At 33.7% G+C, this 13857-nt stretch overlaps 1 protein-coding gene and 1 pseudogene across 3 annotated transcripts; both read right to left on the reverse strand.

Moving 5' to 3' along the window:
- Positions 1-455: 455 nt before the first annotated feature.
- On the reverse strand, positions 456-5733 carry LOC129886306 (pentatricopeptide repeat-containing protein At3g60050-like). 3 transcript variants are annotated; one of them, XM_055960946.1, is made up of 6 exons: positions 5524-5733; positions 2378-3932; positions 2033-2133; positions 1737-1793; positions 1496-1640; positions 456-1228 (listed from the first exon to the last, which is right to left on the reverse strand). In XM_055960946.1, the coding sequence occupies exon 2, from the start codon at positions 3873-3875 to the stop codon at positions 2382-2384; it is 1494 nt and encodes a 497-aa protein (XP_055816921.1). In that variant the 5' UTR covers positions 3876-3932; positions 5524-5733; the 3' UTR covers positions 456-1228; positions 1496-1640; positions 1737-1793; positions 2033-2133; positions 2378-2381. The 3 variants fall into 3 exon arrangements, with proteins under 3 accessions (XP_055816921.1, XP_055816919.1, XP_055816920.1); XM_055960944.1 differs by having other exon boundaries at positions 1496-1650; XM_055960945.1 differs by having other exon boundaries at positions 1496-1650; positions 1737-1806.
- A 2936-nt stretch (positions 5734-8669) lies between these two features.
- On the reverse strand, positions 8670-13215 carry LOC129884011 (extensin-3-like; annotated as a pseudogene).
- Positions 13216-13857: the final 642 nt, after the last annotated feature.

Raw genomic sequence — 13857 nt, forward strand, 5'->3', positions numbered from 1 at the left:
AAGAAGGATCCATTGAAATTTTGAATATTTAAGTATCACTCGACTTATAATGGAAAATTATTGAAAATGAGTAATGTTAAACTTTTGACGTTCGACAAATCTTCAAAATCAAAGGACAAAAGTTATTGATGTTGAAATTTTGCTCATGAAACAAACGAAATTAAAGTTGAAGACCATTCACCTTTAAGATCATTATGGTAAATAACGCAGCTTTATAGTTTAAACTCAAGAAGCGACATAATGAGTTTTTCTTCACGAACACAAACAACCAAATGATGGTTGATCCCATATCTGTGGTGACGAAAGGTGAGTAATGAGAAACAATTAACCAAGTAGATATATTATAGCTATGTTTATACGAATTAGAGAATTGATTGGCCCGTATTAGCACAGTTTAAGAGATAACAACTTCGACCATAGAAACTATAGTCTAGTTAATAATTATTCACTTAATATTCGTCATTTCTAAACAATTAATTTTTTCTCATATATCTTTGAACACCATCTACTTCACCGGAAAAGATTTGGGTTAGATGTTTTGTTCAAACAATGAAAAGTACATTTTTCAAGGGCTGCACGTGCTAGCTTCTTTACATATGTAGTAAACTATAGGGCTACCTGCTTATTTTCCTACTCTACAAAATTTCGAGGTCAATTTGTCAAAAAGGAAAGGATACAACAGGATTCTACATTTTGCCTAATCATGCTCCATTCTTTTATCCTTCCCTTAGTTCATAATCCTTCAATCAATCGACCACTATACAAAGATATGGCTACAACAGTCCACTTGACACATTCTCACATGGGATCACAAAGGATTACTCCAATATACAGCTCTGGATCAAGGATAAGTCCACTACGCTTAGATGAAGAAAATAGATGGTCGTTTCCAAGTGTCCATTTAATTTACCTCTAGATCACAGTACCTTTCTTGTCATTCTTCTTCTCCAGCATTGTTTCTAGTCTAATTCTCTATAGCCTCTTGTGTTTCAAGTGCCTTATTCTTCTCATTTTTCTTTTATCTTGATAACTATGGTGTTCAAGCCAGCTTGTGCATCTTGACAGCTCGAGTATTCCACCGGCATAGGTACCAAAGAACTCTGCCCTTCAAGGCTTAGACGGACAAGGAGAAGTCACCTAGCAGTTTTTTGCCTCAGCTGGAATGAACACTGATCTCCCATACTTAATTACTTGACTTTTCTCTTATCTGGAGCGCTTCACATTTCATCTGCAAAATACAATTTACTTTAATAACTATCGTAATACTAAAACCCACAGAATGCTCATTACAAGCTTATGGAGCAATTTCTAACACCAATAAAAGGAATTGATTTTTCGCATGAACAATAATAATAATAATGTGAAACCGCTGAAGCTTCTGAAGTGCCAGTCACATCATACCTATCTTTTCTCTCGACAGTTCAAAGCAGGCTACCGAAGATAATAGTATATTTAAGAATTAGAATCATCACATGTTCAGGCAAGGAGAATGTACCTAGTGTTTGGAATAAGCAGGAGCACATATTCTCTTGATGTTCAGAAGTGCTGCTTGCAAGCTGGAATCCATGTCTTTTAAGGCAAAAAGTCAGCTATGTCTAATTGATCATGGCTTGGCTCTCTTTGCTTTATGTCAAAATCAGCTGCAGAATACTAAGAATAGGAAGAAGTTAGTGAGTTTGTGCTAATATTAGAAAGTACTAATCTTCTATACACTGCCTAATAGTGTGAAGTTTTACCTTATCCAGCGAGTCCTTATTGAACAATGCTAGGAACCCTTGAGAATTCTAGGAACCCTGACATGAGCAACTTGAGAAATGGTTAAAAGGTAATAAGATGATGGTCTATTTTGATTGATTAATTTAACAAGTGTGTGCATACTCATAGGTTTGAATGAGCAAAGCATTTTGTTTCATTAAACTTGCAAAAAGAAGCCAGATTATGGAATGCCATCAAGTGATAGCTTCATAAAGTTGGCATATGTTCCCTGTTTGTTTACTGATCCAAAAATTAAGAAATAAAACAAATCTGCTACCTTTTCCCTCGGTCGCTGCTTTTTGCAGCAAATTGTAGAGAGGTGGACGTGCGAACTCACAGCACCAGTCAAATAACAAGCAACAACAGCGGCAATATTACCTGGATTTATGGTAAGCAAATTCAATTTCAGAACATGGAGGCATAAAACAGAACAAATGCATCATGTTGATAGCACTTATACTTAAAAGGTGGTTTAGCCTGTACAAAATTCATCGCCATTGTTACTTCGCATATCACACAGTTCATCCAATGCATAATAGAACTCCATAGATGTATCAAATTAATATTAGTTGGTAGAAGAATTACAGTTTCATTCTAGTCAGCTTAGTTTTGCATCGGTTACCTCTTTAACATCTTCTATATCTTTTGAACTTTGGAACGAGATGGATATACTGTCCTTTATCCACCATATATCTTATTACTTCATGAGCTTTGGACAGCTTTCCAGCATGTTTCAAGTAACTGACTAAAGTACTATACACCATAAAATTTGGATTACAACCCCTCAATTCCATTTCTTTCACCATCATGAATGCCTCATCAAATTTCTCAGCCATACAGAGCCCACGGATCATGGAATTGTAAGTAAACACATTTGGCAACTGCCCATTGACGATCATGTCAGTAAATAGTTCCTGAGCTTTATCAAGTTCCCCAGCCACAACATATCCTGTTATCATAACAGTGTAACACACAACATCAGGCACACAGCCCTGCCTAATCACCTCTTCAAAGAAGTATTTGCATGCATCCAAATTACCGGCCCGACTTAGCCCATCTATCAATGTGGTAAAATGGAGAATGCTTGGTTCATAACCAACTTCTTTCATGTGGTTTAGAAGGTTGACTGCTGCTAGCGGTTTGTCTCCTTTACCAAGAACATGAAGAAGGATGTTAAATGTATGAAAATCAGGTGAAAATCCATTCCGACCCATTTCATCTAATAATCTATGAAACTGATCCAGCTTTCCCAGCCTATATTTTGAGCATAGCAGTATGTTATAAGTTAAAATATCAGGAATATGACCTTCAACCAACATTTGCTGATACACCCACTCAATTAGCCTGTACTGATTTACACCCAGAAGGGAATGTAAAATTGCATTAAATGAATGCCTGAACGGTCTATAATTGAATGTCTTTGACTTAATAAACCTCTCTACTACTTTTCTAGCCAAACCTGCCTCTCCACAAGTACATATCAACAAATTAAATGTCCTAGCAGTTGTAGGGTATCCTTTCTCAATCATCTCATCTACTAATCTCCACATAGCCTTGAATTCCTCAGACTCTGCAAAAATCTTCATTATCAGATGGTATGAATTTGTCGTATGCCGGTAATTTTCTTGTTGACCAGACCATACAAAAAACTTGTAACCCAGCTTTGCATACCTATTTTTATTCGCATTATTTACTGTTTTCAAGATACCTAGAAGAACTTCTCTCACAAGCAGGCTTGAAACTGTAATATGTGAATCATCTAAAGCTGCTTTTGCATCAAAGCCTGGACCATCTCGTTGAAGAATTTCAAGAATCATACCAGCCTCATTTCTTATTTTCTCAATAAAGTTGTGCCTACTTGAAAAATTTTGTTGGAAATGGCCTTCATAGCAGCCGTTGATTCCAATAAAGTCAATTGACTCTTGAATATCAGACTTATCTTTCATATTATTATCGTAATTTATACTCTTCCAGCTCTCATTCAAGTAATCCTCGATTCTTCCAAAACCATTTCCATTGCCATCAGCGTCAGATTGTTGATTGCATAAAAACCGTGAAAAGCTGCTAAAATATGAGAATCTCTGAATAACTCTCCGACCAAAGAGAGCTACAGAATACATGCTAGTCACTTGAATATATGATAACAAGACACGATAGTGAGCAAGCCATCACTTTCTCTGCATACAAGAAAGAAAAAAGACATATGACAACAGTTAAGATAAATCAAACATATTATCTTCATAGATTCCACCAGCTATTAATAACTCAAATCAAATTCAATAACTATCTCTACACAATCTAGCCCATTTGTGTTCACTTAGCATTTCAATCTCATTATTCACAAGCATTTAATTTTTCGGAAATCATACATATAAGAATTAGTTACATCATTATACGTTTATCTGAATGTTTATTAAACAATTACAAATTCATGTTGCACTAGTACTTAAATACAACAACAACAACAACAACCCAGTGAAATCCCACATGCACTAGTACTTAAATAAGAATCATTAATTCTTCAATTAGGCAATGTATAAAGAGGTAAAAACAATTCTTCTCTGAGAAAAAGAAACTCCTATGAGTCTCTTTTAAGATTTACATATGAATTGCTTATTAGAAAAAAAATATTTCATATGCATTAGTGGCTATGCCTTAGGATTATATCTTTTCTTTTCTCATGTACTCATAGAAGATTATAAGTAATAACATCAGGTAGAATGTGCACACAGATAGAGGACAGAAAAAGAAAGAAAAATGTGGCATGAGATAGTAAAGGTAGATAATTTGATCATGTCGGAAAAAATGTGGCATGACTCATGAGATAGTAAAGCTAGATGGTTTGATCATGTCTTATTCTGACATGGACACCAAATGCAAGTGCACAAAACATGACTACTGAATGTGTTAAGGGGGAATAAAGTAGACCAAAAATCATATGAAGGAAAGATGCCTTAAAGGATCCACAATCTCTTGTAATTCTTAAGAACTTAGTGAAAAACATAACACAAACATAATATCTATATAGGAGCCTGCACTGAAGCCACTTAACCGAGGGGAGCACAAAACCTACTTCGCACCTAGCTCAGGGCTTTAACAATCTCCTTTAGTTGTCTATGTTTTTGTTCGACTTAAGTTCTCTTTAAGAATCTGTGGCGTACGCTGGTCCTGGATTTAGGTTAAATTACCTTTTATCCATCAACAAAATCAAAAACAACTATGCTTCAATCCCCAATTAGTTGGAGTCTACTATATGAACCTGACATTCGTCATTAAACATTCCGTTCCATATAGGTATTTTTCATTCCAATACTTAACAATTTGTCTTTTAGGAATAATGACGGGTTCTCCACCAATAAGGATTCTTTAAATTTCATACTTATCCCTATTCTGTCATATAATCCCTCTCCAAACAAAGAAGACTCACGTCAAACACCAGACCTAATGTCAATGTACCAAGTTGCCAAATTGCTCCAAGTCTACCTTATAATCTACCAACGACAAATAAATTGTATTAGAATTCTCAAATCACATCTCTTCAAACAGCAAAAAACCCTTGCAGCCCACCCCAACAAAAAACCCAAGCTATAACCTTTACCCCTATAGCAGCTCAACAACAAATCTGTACGGTCTAGATATAGATATATCAACACTAATGTGCAAATGGAGGAAAAAAGACAGATCTTGTAATAATCTCGAACCAAACAAATGATAGAAATATCTCAGAAAATTGTCGAAAGAGTAGAAAAGGCAAGGGAAAGAACCTACAGATTGACAGAAACATAGTGGTAATAAGGAGGGAATCATTGACGCAGCAAGCGAGGGAGCATCGATCGGCGGCTACCGGCGCCGGAAGCATCAGCCGGCGGGGAAGTTGAAGTAGCACTGGTAATTGGGTTTGCTGTGGCTCCAAAGGCTGCGCAGAGCTAAGAGGGAAGGGAGCAAAGGGTATAGTGATGCTTTCAAAGTGTTATTTAAATGCTTTCACTTATTTTAGTTAACTTCATATGTCTCTTTTATTTTGTAGTTATTGATTTTACTATTAAAAGGTAAGTATTGACAAACAATTTTCATATTTAGAAGGTAAAGCAATATTTTATATTATTTATCCTATATTATACTGCTAAACTTTGTTGCAAACGTAAACTTTGTTTGAGATTATTAGAAGGAAACTTACGTAAATATATAATATTAAAAAAATATTTACCATCTATAGCAATAAATAAAAAATTTCAATGAATATTTATGATATATTTATAATACAGTTTTAATACATATTGCAGAGAACTATTTATAAAATATATATAATACAAGTTTTATAATGCATTATGTTAGTTTCTTACTACACAAATATAATATATATTTTAAAACACTTATAATACATTTATATTGTATGTATAATTCACTTTTAATACAAGTGTAGATTTATCATAGTATTGCTATATATTGCTATAAATGGTAATAAATAAAAAATATCACTAAAATCAGTAATTATTTTTTAAAAAGCACTCAATCAAGTAATTTTTCCTTATTAGAATTTATATTTATTTTGTAACATTCTTAACTATTATGAGAATGAAAAAGAAAGTGGAAATACAGTTACAAGCTTTTTTTATAAAAAGTTTTAAGTTTTAAGTTATATAGTGCTAATTAGTAATTCCTAGTGTATTTTTTATTTTATAATTCCACTTCTTCCGATCAACGACATTATATTTTGGGAAAATAACACTTATACCCCAAAAAATAGAAAGTATTTACCCTTAAATGCTCCATTACTTTTATATTTTTTTTATTTTAAAATGACATAAATTTATTTTAAAATTCAAGCGTTGACGTCACCCTACATGATACCGATAGGATATCAATATACCGATGAAATATCACAGAGGATTAAGTTCAGTCCTATATAATATCGATATGGTATCAATATACCGATGAAGTATCACAAAAAACATATTTACTAATTTATAATTTAATAAATAAAATTGTAATTTTAATAATTTTCTCTTAATTATTTTATTTTTATTTCTTAAAAAAAGAGTTCAATCATATATGATATCGATAGGGTATCAATATACCAATGGAGTATCACAAAGAATTAAACTCAATCATATATGATAGTGATATGATATCAATATACCGATGGAATATCACAGAAGATTATTTCATAGCAATGATGCTGACGTCAGTATGACGTCATGCTCAAAATTAAAAGGGAAAAAGTGGGGTAAGTGAGTAAATAGTTTGAGTCATGAATCTATCAAGGATAAATAGTTCGAATTGGGTCCAATTTGAATAAATAGTTTCACAGCTGAGTCTATTTTATGTTTAGAAAAAAATTAGAAAAAAATGCATATACATAAATCAAAATTCTTTTAATTTATTCATTATTCTATTTATTTTAATTAAAAGCAATTCTCAAAAGCTGATAAGTACATTAACTAATTCAAAATACATCGACCATGACTAGGAGTGTTCATAGGTCGGTTATTGATCATAATCAAAATCAACAATCGATTTTTAAATTATTAAGACCAAACCAATCAAATATAATCTACATTTATCGGTTTGGTTCAATTATTCGGTTATTAACCATATACAAAAATAAAAGAAACGATTCATTGAAAAGTGAAAAAGACAACAATTCATTCAAAAAGAAAAATAGTTAGAACGACTAACATTTATTGTAGAACTTTCGATCTCTAAATTTATTGTGAATAAAACTTTAAAATTCACCACTCTGGCATGGACAAGGAAGAGATAGTGACTATCCTAGTCCCACCAAAAACTGTCACAGACATTCATATACATGAAACCAATAAGATAAATACTCTCGTCTTGGACGGTTTTACTTTTATTAAAATTATAAATAAATTTTGATGAAAACATATATAATATATTTATAATTGTACATAAAAAATAATATACTATATATAATTGTAAAATATATGTATATTATTTATCAGTTCGGTTCGATTATTTCTTCGATTTTTTTGAACAAACCCAAACCCAATCCCAAACCAAAACCAAATATTATCAATTTTTAAAAATGTAAAACCAAACCAAATCCAAATAAAATCGATTTATTTAATCGGTTTGGTTCGTTTCAATTTGGATCGGTTTTTATCCAAACCATGAACAATCCTAATCCATGACCATATCTTGCACCTTTCCTTATTCTTTTCTTTTAAGCTTAAGTCATATGCGGCCCCTTAAAATTGTCTGCATATTTCACTTAGACACCTCAATCTAGTCTTGTATCTATTGAACACCTCTACTATTCTGAATTTGAACCACTTAAACACTTTGTGCAGACATGACACAAAAAATGTGGGTTTTTATATTCAAAATTTATTTTTATAATTATTTTAAATTAAAATGACACATATCTTCAGTTGATTTGTTATTTTGCCACGTCATCGTATGTGTATCAGACGCATTTCCTTTTTTGATTAGGTGTCGAAAAATATTTGATAGGTACTTAGTTTTTAAGATTGGACTGTTCAATAGGAAAAAAAGTTTGTTAAAGTGTCTAACTGAAATATGCAAATAACTTTAACGGGGGTTGCATATCACTTAACCATTCTCTTTTATCTTGTTAAAATTTTGTAGTAGATAGGTTATAAACCATAATTGAGAACTAAATTGAGCCGATTAGAACAAACAATATAAGACAAAGACAACATAATATTGAGCAAAGTAGAATTCTCGATAAATTTACAATAGAATCTGGATACAATAAACCAAATTGATGGAGATCTCAAGGATCTTACTTAAATCTCCAAAGATAAATATTACAAATTATTAATACAAAAGAACACACAAAAATGAAAGACGATCATTTTGGGAAGCATTAAAGAAAATGGAAATACCCAAAGATGGTACAAAATGATTGAAGAGAATGGATTTGAATACTAGTAGTAGGTTGGTGGGGGTGATGACGACAGGGGTGGAGGTGAAGCATAGGTGACAGATGCCTCGAACTTCTCAGGTGGTGGCGGTGAGGCATAGGTTGGTGTTTGCTTGTAGTACGGTGGTGGTGGAGGCGAGTAGTATGTAGGTGATTGTTCATAGGACTTTGGAGGAGGTGGTGAGTTGTAGGTTGAAGGTGATTGCTCATAGGATTTTGGAGGAGGTGGAGGAGATTTATAGGAAGGTTTAGATTCTTGGTAGTATGGTGGAGGTGGTGGAGATTTGTAAGATGATGGTGATTGTTCGTAGTATTTTAGTGGGGGTGGAGGTGACTTGTAATACTTGGGTGATTGCTCATAGTATTTTGATGGAGGTGGAGGTGACTTGTAGTATGAAGGTGATTTCTCGTAATAAGTTGGTGGTGGTGGGGGAGACTTGTAGTAAACTGACGATTTGTAGTATTTAGATGGAGTGGGTGATTTGTAATATTTTGTTGGGGATGGTGACTTGTAGTAATAATGTGTTGACGGAGTAGGGGACTTGTAGTAATACTTTGCGGGCGATGGGGACTTGTAGTAATGTTTTGAAGGAGTGGGTGACTTGTAATAATGCTTCAAAGGAGTAGGTGACTTGTAATACTTTGTTACAACTGGCGACTTATAGTAGTGCTTTGAAGGAGTAGGCGATTTGTAGTGATGCTTTGAAGGAGTAGGCGATATATAGTACTGCTTTGAAGGAACATGTGACTTGTAATATTTTGTTGGAAAGTGCGATTTGTAATATTTTGCTGGTGAGGGTGACTTGTAATAGGCGTGCTTTGAAGGTGCTGATGATTTGTAGTAGTAGTGTGATATATAAGGTTTCTTGTAATAAGGAGTGGGCACATGATAGTTGGATGGAGATGATGATTTGTAGTATTTGTTAGAGTAATGAGAAGGTGAGGGAGAAGTATACTCATAAGAGTAATCAGCAACTACAGTGCTGGCTATTAAGCAAATTGCTAAAGCAGCTGTTAGAAAAGGCCATTGGCTCAACATCCCTAAGCTTTTCATTTTGATTTGGAACAAATTGTACTTAGAGAAGTGAAGGATAGAACTAAAGACTTGTGTTGCATAATTGAATAGGGAGCTCTGGTTTTTATAGAGCAAACAGTGACACTCTTCTTAACATTAATGTAATAAATGCTTTTTAGTTGCCCACTTGCCCACTAATCTGAAAGCAAGGTCCAAATAAAGACTTTAATCAGTACTAACTACTAAGTGGGAGCCATTATCTGCTGACAAATGATAAAATACATAAAATATTAAAAATAAAAACAAAGAAGATATATGCACAAGAAAGTAGTTAAATATAGACTATTTCTTAACAATAAACAGCACCAAAAAATGGGGGCATTTTCTTTGTTGTTTTCTCAATGCCAAAATCTGTAAGTTGACTTATGATGTAGAGTTTAGCATTGCCTCTATCTCAAAAGAAAAGCAAAATTAGAGCAATAATGCAACGGCTATCAGCAATGGGCTCTTATACAAACAAAGTCTATATAAGATCACGTCAAAGCTACCAGAAAACACAGAAATTTCGAAAATTGTTATAAAATGTTTATGTTATAAATTTCCTATCTGTGTTAAAAAATAAGAAATGCTTTACATACTGTCAACTTGGTTCGGTTTCAGATCAACCCTTTTTAGATTAATAAAACAAGAAACCTAGTTGGATAATGTCACCTTGAATACAAGAGATCTCAAGAGATTAAACAAAAGAAAGACCAAAACTTCCAACCAAAATAGATACCGACTTATTTTACTGTTATCTGATAGTTAGAGTGACTTTGGTTGCATGACTTATTTGGTTAAAGAACAAGCGTGATCTTTTTCACTTCTGACTCCGTATAAAATTTTCACATTTCTTGTTCAGATGTGTTTATAATTAATGAAATGAGGCAGTAAATCCTCTCCCTCTCCCCCTCTCAACCAGATAAAGCCCGGACAAGAGAAGTAGAGCATAGTGCAACGCCAAACATCGTGCTGAAAAATCACATTCATCAGACGAGTAATGGTACATGAAGTAGACGGTTTCATTATGTATTTCTCTACATGATTACAGATACATTGCTTTGTAGCACTATGCCCATCGCCACATACAACTGAATGATCTTTAGTATTCTAGTCCTGTTTGCTATTTTGGTTAGGGTGTGACAATAAGACCATATTTGGCAGTGTAAGACTTTCACCAATAGTAAAGCGATGTTACTATTTCTAATATATGATTTCCAGACTATTAATGGGATGGAGTACTAAGTGAACACTAATGGGCAGGTTGTGTAGGCTTACTATGCCGCGAGTTTGGTAAACACCAAAGTACTTGTAATTTAAAGTCAGTCAAAAGTCATAAGTTGTCACCTTATAAAGACTTTTGGTTTGACCAAATATTTTAGTTATTTATCCTTAATATTCTTTTTCTAATTTTCAAAATATCTTTCCCAAAATAAAATTCCAACTTCCTCTTCATTTTGTATCTGTCGTTTTCTTTTAAGAATAGTTTTATATTATAATTTTTTTAAGGATATTCTAGTCATTATAACAAAAGAACAACTTTATCAGCATTTTTTTATCTCAACAATTATATCCAAACACATAACTATTTATTGATAAACTTAGTTTCAACACTTTGAAATGTTTTCAGCAAATAAAACTTATCAGTTATTTACCATCAACTCATCCACACGAGCTCTTACATAGGGCTAATTCATGGTGGAGTCTTGATTTATTTTATAATCCAACCCTGTTAAGATCAACAACGTTATATCATTTGATTTATTTCCCACTGATGATTCTCTTAAGAAAAATAATGGGAAAAACATATGCATACGCCTAAATTAAAATTCTCCTTATTACTTTATTGTTCTTTTTATTTTATACAATTTATTTCTCAAAAGCTGATAAGTACAATTACAATCCAATTTGCAGCCGTAGCCAGTCAAAGAAGAAAATATGTTGTTAATGAACATATCTTGCACCTTTACTCATTCTTTTTCTTTGTGTTGTTAAATATTTGTAGTAAATAAGTTATAAACCATAATTGAGAGGATAGAGACAATACTCTGAGATGCTCTCTCAGAAATATTAGACAAAGAGAAGATAGTATTGAGCAAAGTAGAATTCTTGATGAATTACACAAGAAAAAGAATATTGATACAATAAGCCAAACTGATGGAGATATCAAGGATCTTACTTAAATCTCAAATGATAAATATTACGAATTATTAAAACAAAAGAACAACATACAACAAGCAAAGTCGATCATGTTTGGAAACATAAAATTTTGGCAAAGGAAATGGAAATATTCCAATAGAGGATGAAATAGAGTTAATAGGTCATGGAGATCGTGGGAAATGATTGAAGAGAATGATTAAAATGTTAGTAGTAGGTTGGTGGCGGGGGAGATGGTGATGGAGGTGGAGGTGAAGCATAGGTGACAGATTGCCCGTATTTCTCAGGTGGTGGCGGTGAGGCATAGGTTGGTGTTTTATTGTAGTATGGTGGGGGTGGGGGTGAATAGTATGATGGTGATTGTTCATAGGTTTTTGTAGGAGGTGGTGAGTTGTAGGTTGAAGGTGATTGCTCATAAGATTTTGGAGGAGGTGGAGGAGATTTATAGGAAGGTGTAGATTCTTGGTAGTATGGTGGAGGTGGAGAGTTATAATAACTTGGTGATTGCTCGTAGTATTTTGGTGGAGGTGGTGGAGATTTGTAAGATGATGGTGATTGTTCATAGTATTTTGGTGGGGGTGAAGACTTGTAGTACGCAGGTGATTTCTCGTAATAAGTTGGTGGTGGTGGGGGAGACTTGTAGTAAACTGGTGACTTGTAATATTTAGTTGGTGAAGGTGACTTGTAGTATTTAGATGGAGCGGGTGATTTGTAGTATTTTGTTGGGGATGGTGATCTGTAGTAATAATGTGTTGATCGAGTAGGTGACTTGTAGTACTTTGATGGTGATGGTGACTTATAATACTTTACTGGCAATGGGGACTTGTAGTAGTTCTTTGAAGGAGTTGGGGACTTGTAGTAATACTTTGAAGGAGCGGGTGACTTGTAATAATGCTTTGAAGAAGTAGGTGAGTTGTAATACTTTGTTGCAACCGGTGACTTGTAGACTGTAGTAGTGCTTTGTAGGAGAGGGAGACTTATAGTAATGCTTTGAAGAATCATGTGACTTGTAATACTTTGTTACAATGGGTGACTTGTAATATTTTGCTGGTAAGTGTGATTTGTAATATTTTACTGGTGAGGGCGACTTGTAATAAGCATGCTTAGAAGGTGCTGGTGATTTGTAGTAGTAGTGTGATGGATAAGGTTTCTTGTAATAAGGAGTGGGTACATGATACTTGGATGGAGATGGTGATTTGTAGTACTTGTTAGAGTTGTGAGAAGGTGAGGGAGAAGTATACCCATGAGAGTAATCAGCAACAACAGTGCTGGCTGCTAAGCAAATTGCCAAAACAACTGTCAGAAAAGACCATTGGCCCAACATCTCTAAGCTTTTCATTTTGATTTGGAACAAATTGTCCGTAGAGAAGTGAAGGATAGAACTTAAGACTAGTGTTGCATAGTTGAATAGGGAACTCTGGTTTTTATAGAGCAAAGTGACACCCTTCTCAACAATAATGTAATAGCTTTTTAGTTGCCCACTTGCCCACTAAGCTGAGAGCAAGGTCCAAATACAGACTTTATCAATGCTAAGTGGGAGGCATTATCTGGTGACAAATAATAATTTAAATAAAATACAAAGTAGTTAAGGACTGATTATTTCTAAAGCACAGAACAAAGATATAGAGTTCTAAGGAATTTTCTTTGTTGTTCTCTCAATGCCAAAATCTGTAAGTTGACTTATGATCTGTTCGATTTTCCATAATAGAATCTGTAAGAAAAGCAAAAGAAGAACAGACATGCAACAGCTATCAGCAATGGGCTTCTATACAAACAAGGCCTTGTATAAGATCACGATCCACGGCAAGCTATCAGAAAACGCAGAAATTTAAACAAAATGCTTATGGAATAAATGTTCTCTGTGTTTAAAATTAAGAAATGCTATACATATTATCAATTTGTTCAGTGTCAGATCAACTTCTGTTTGGATTAATACCAGTCGAAAACTAGTTGGATAGTATACCACTTTGAGTACAAGAGA

Source organism: Solanum dulcamara, chromosome 4 (genome assembly GCF_947179165.1).
Source record: "Solanum dulcamara chromosome 4, daSolDulc1.2, whole genome shotgun sequence".
NCBI classification, from domain to species: Eukaryota; Viridiplantae; Streptophyta; class Magnoliopsida; order Solanales; family Solanaceae; genus Solanum; species Solanum dulcamara.

Coding starts and splice junctions, on each gene's coding strand:
- LOC129886306 (XM_055960946.1), bottom strand. CDS start 3,875: ATGTATTCTGTAGCTCTCTTTGGTCGGAGAGTTATTCAGAGATTCTCA.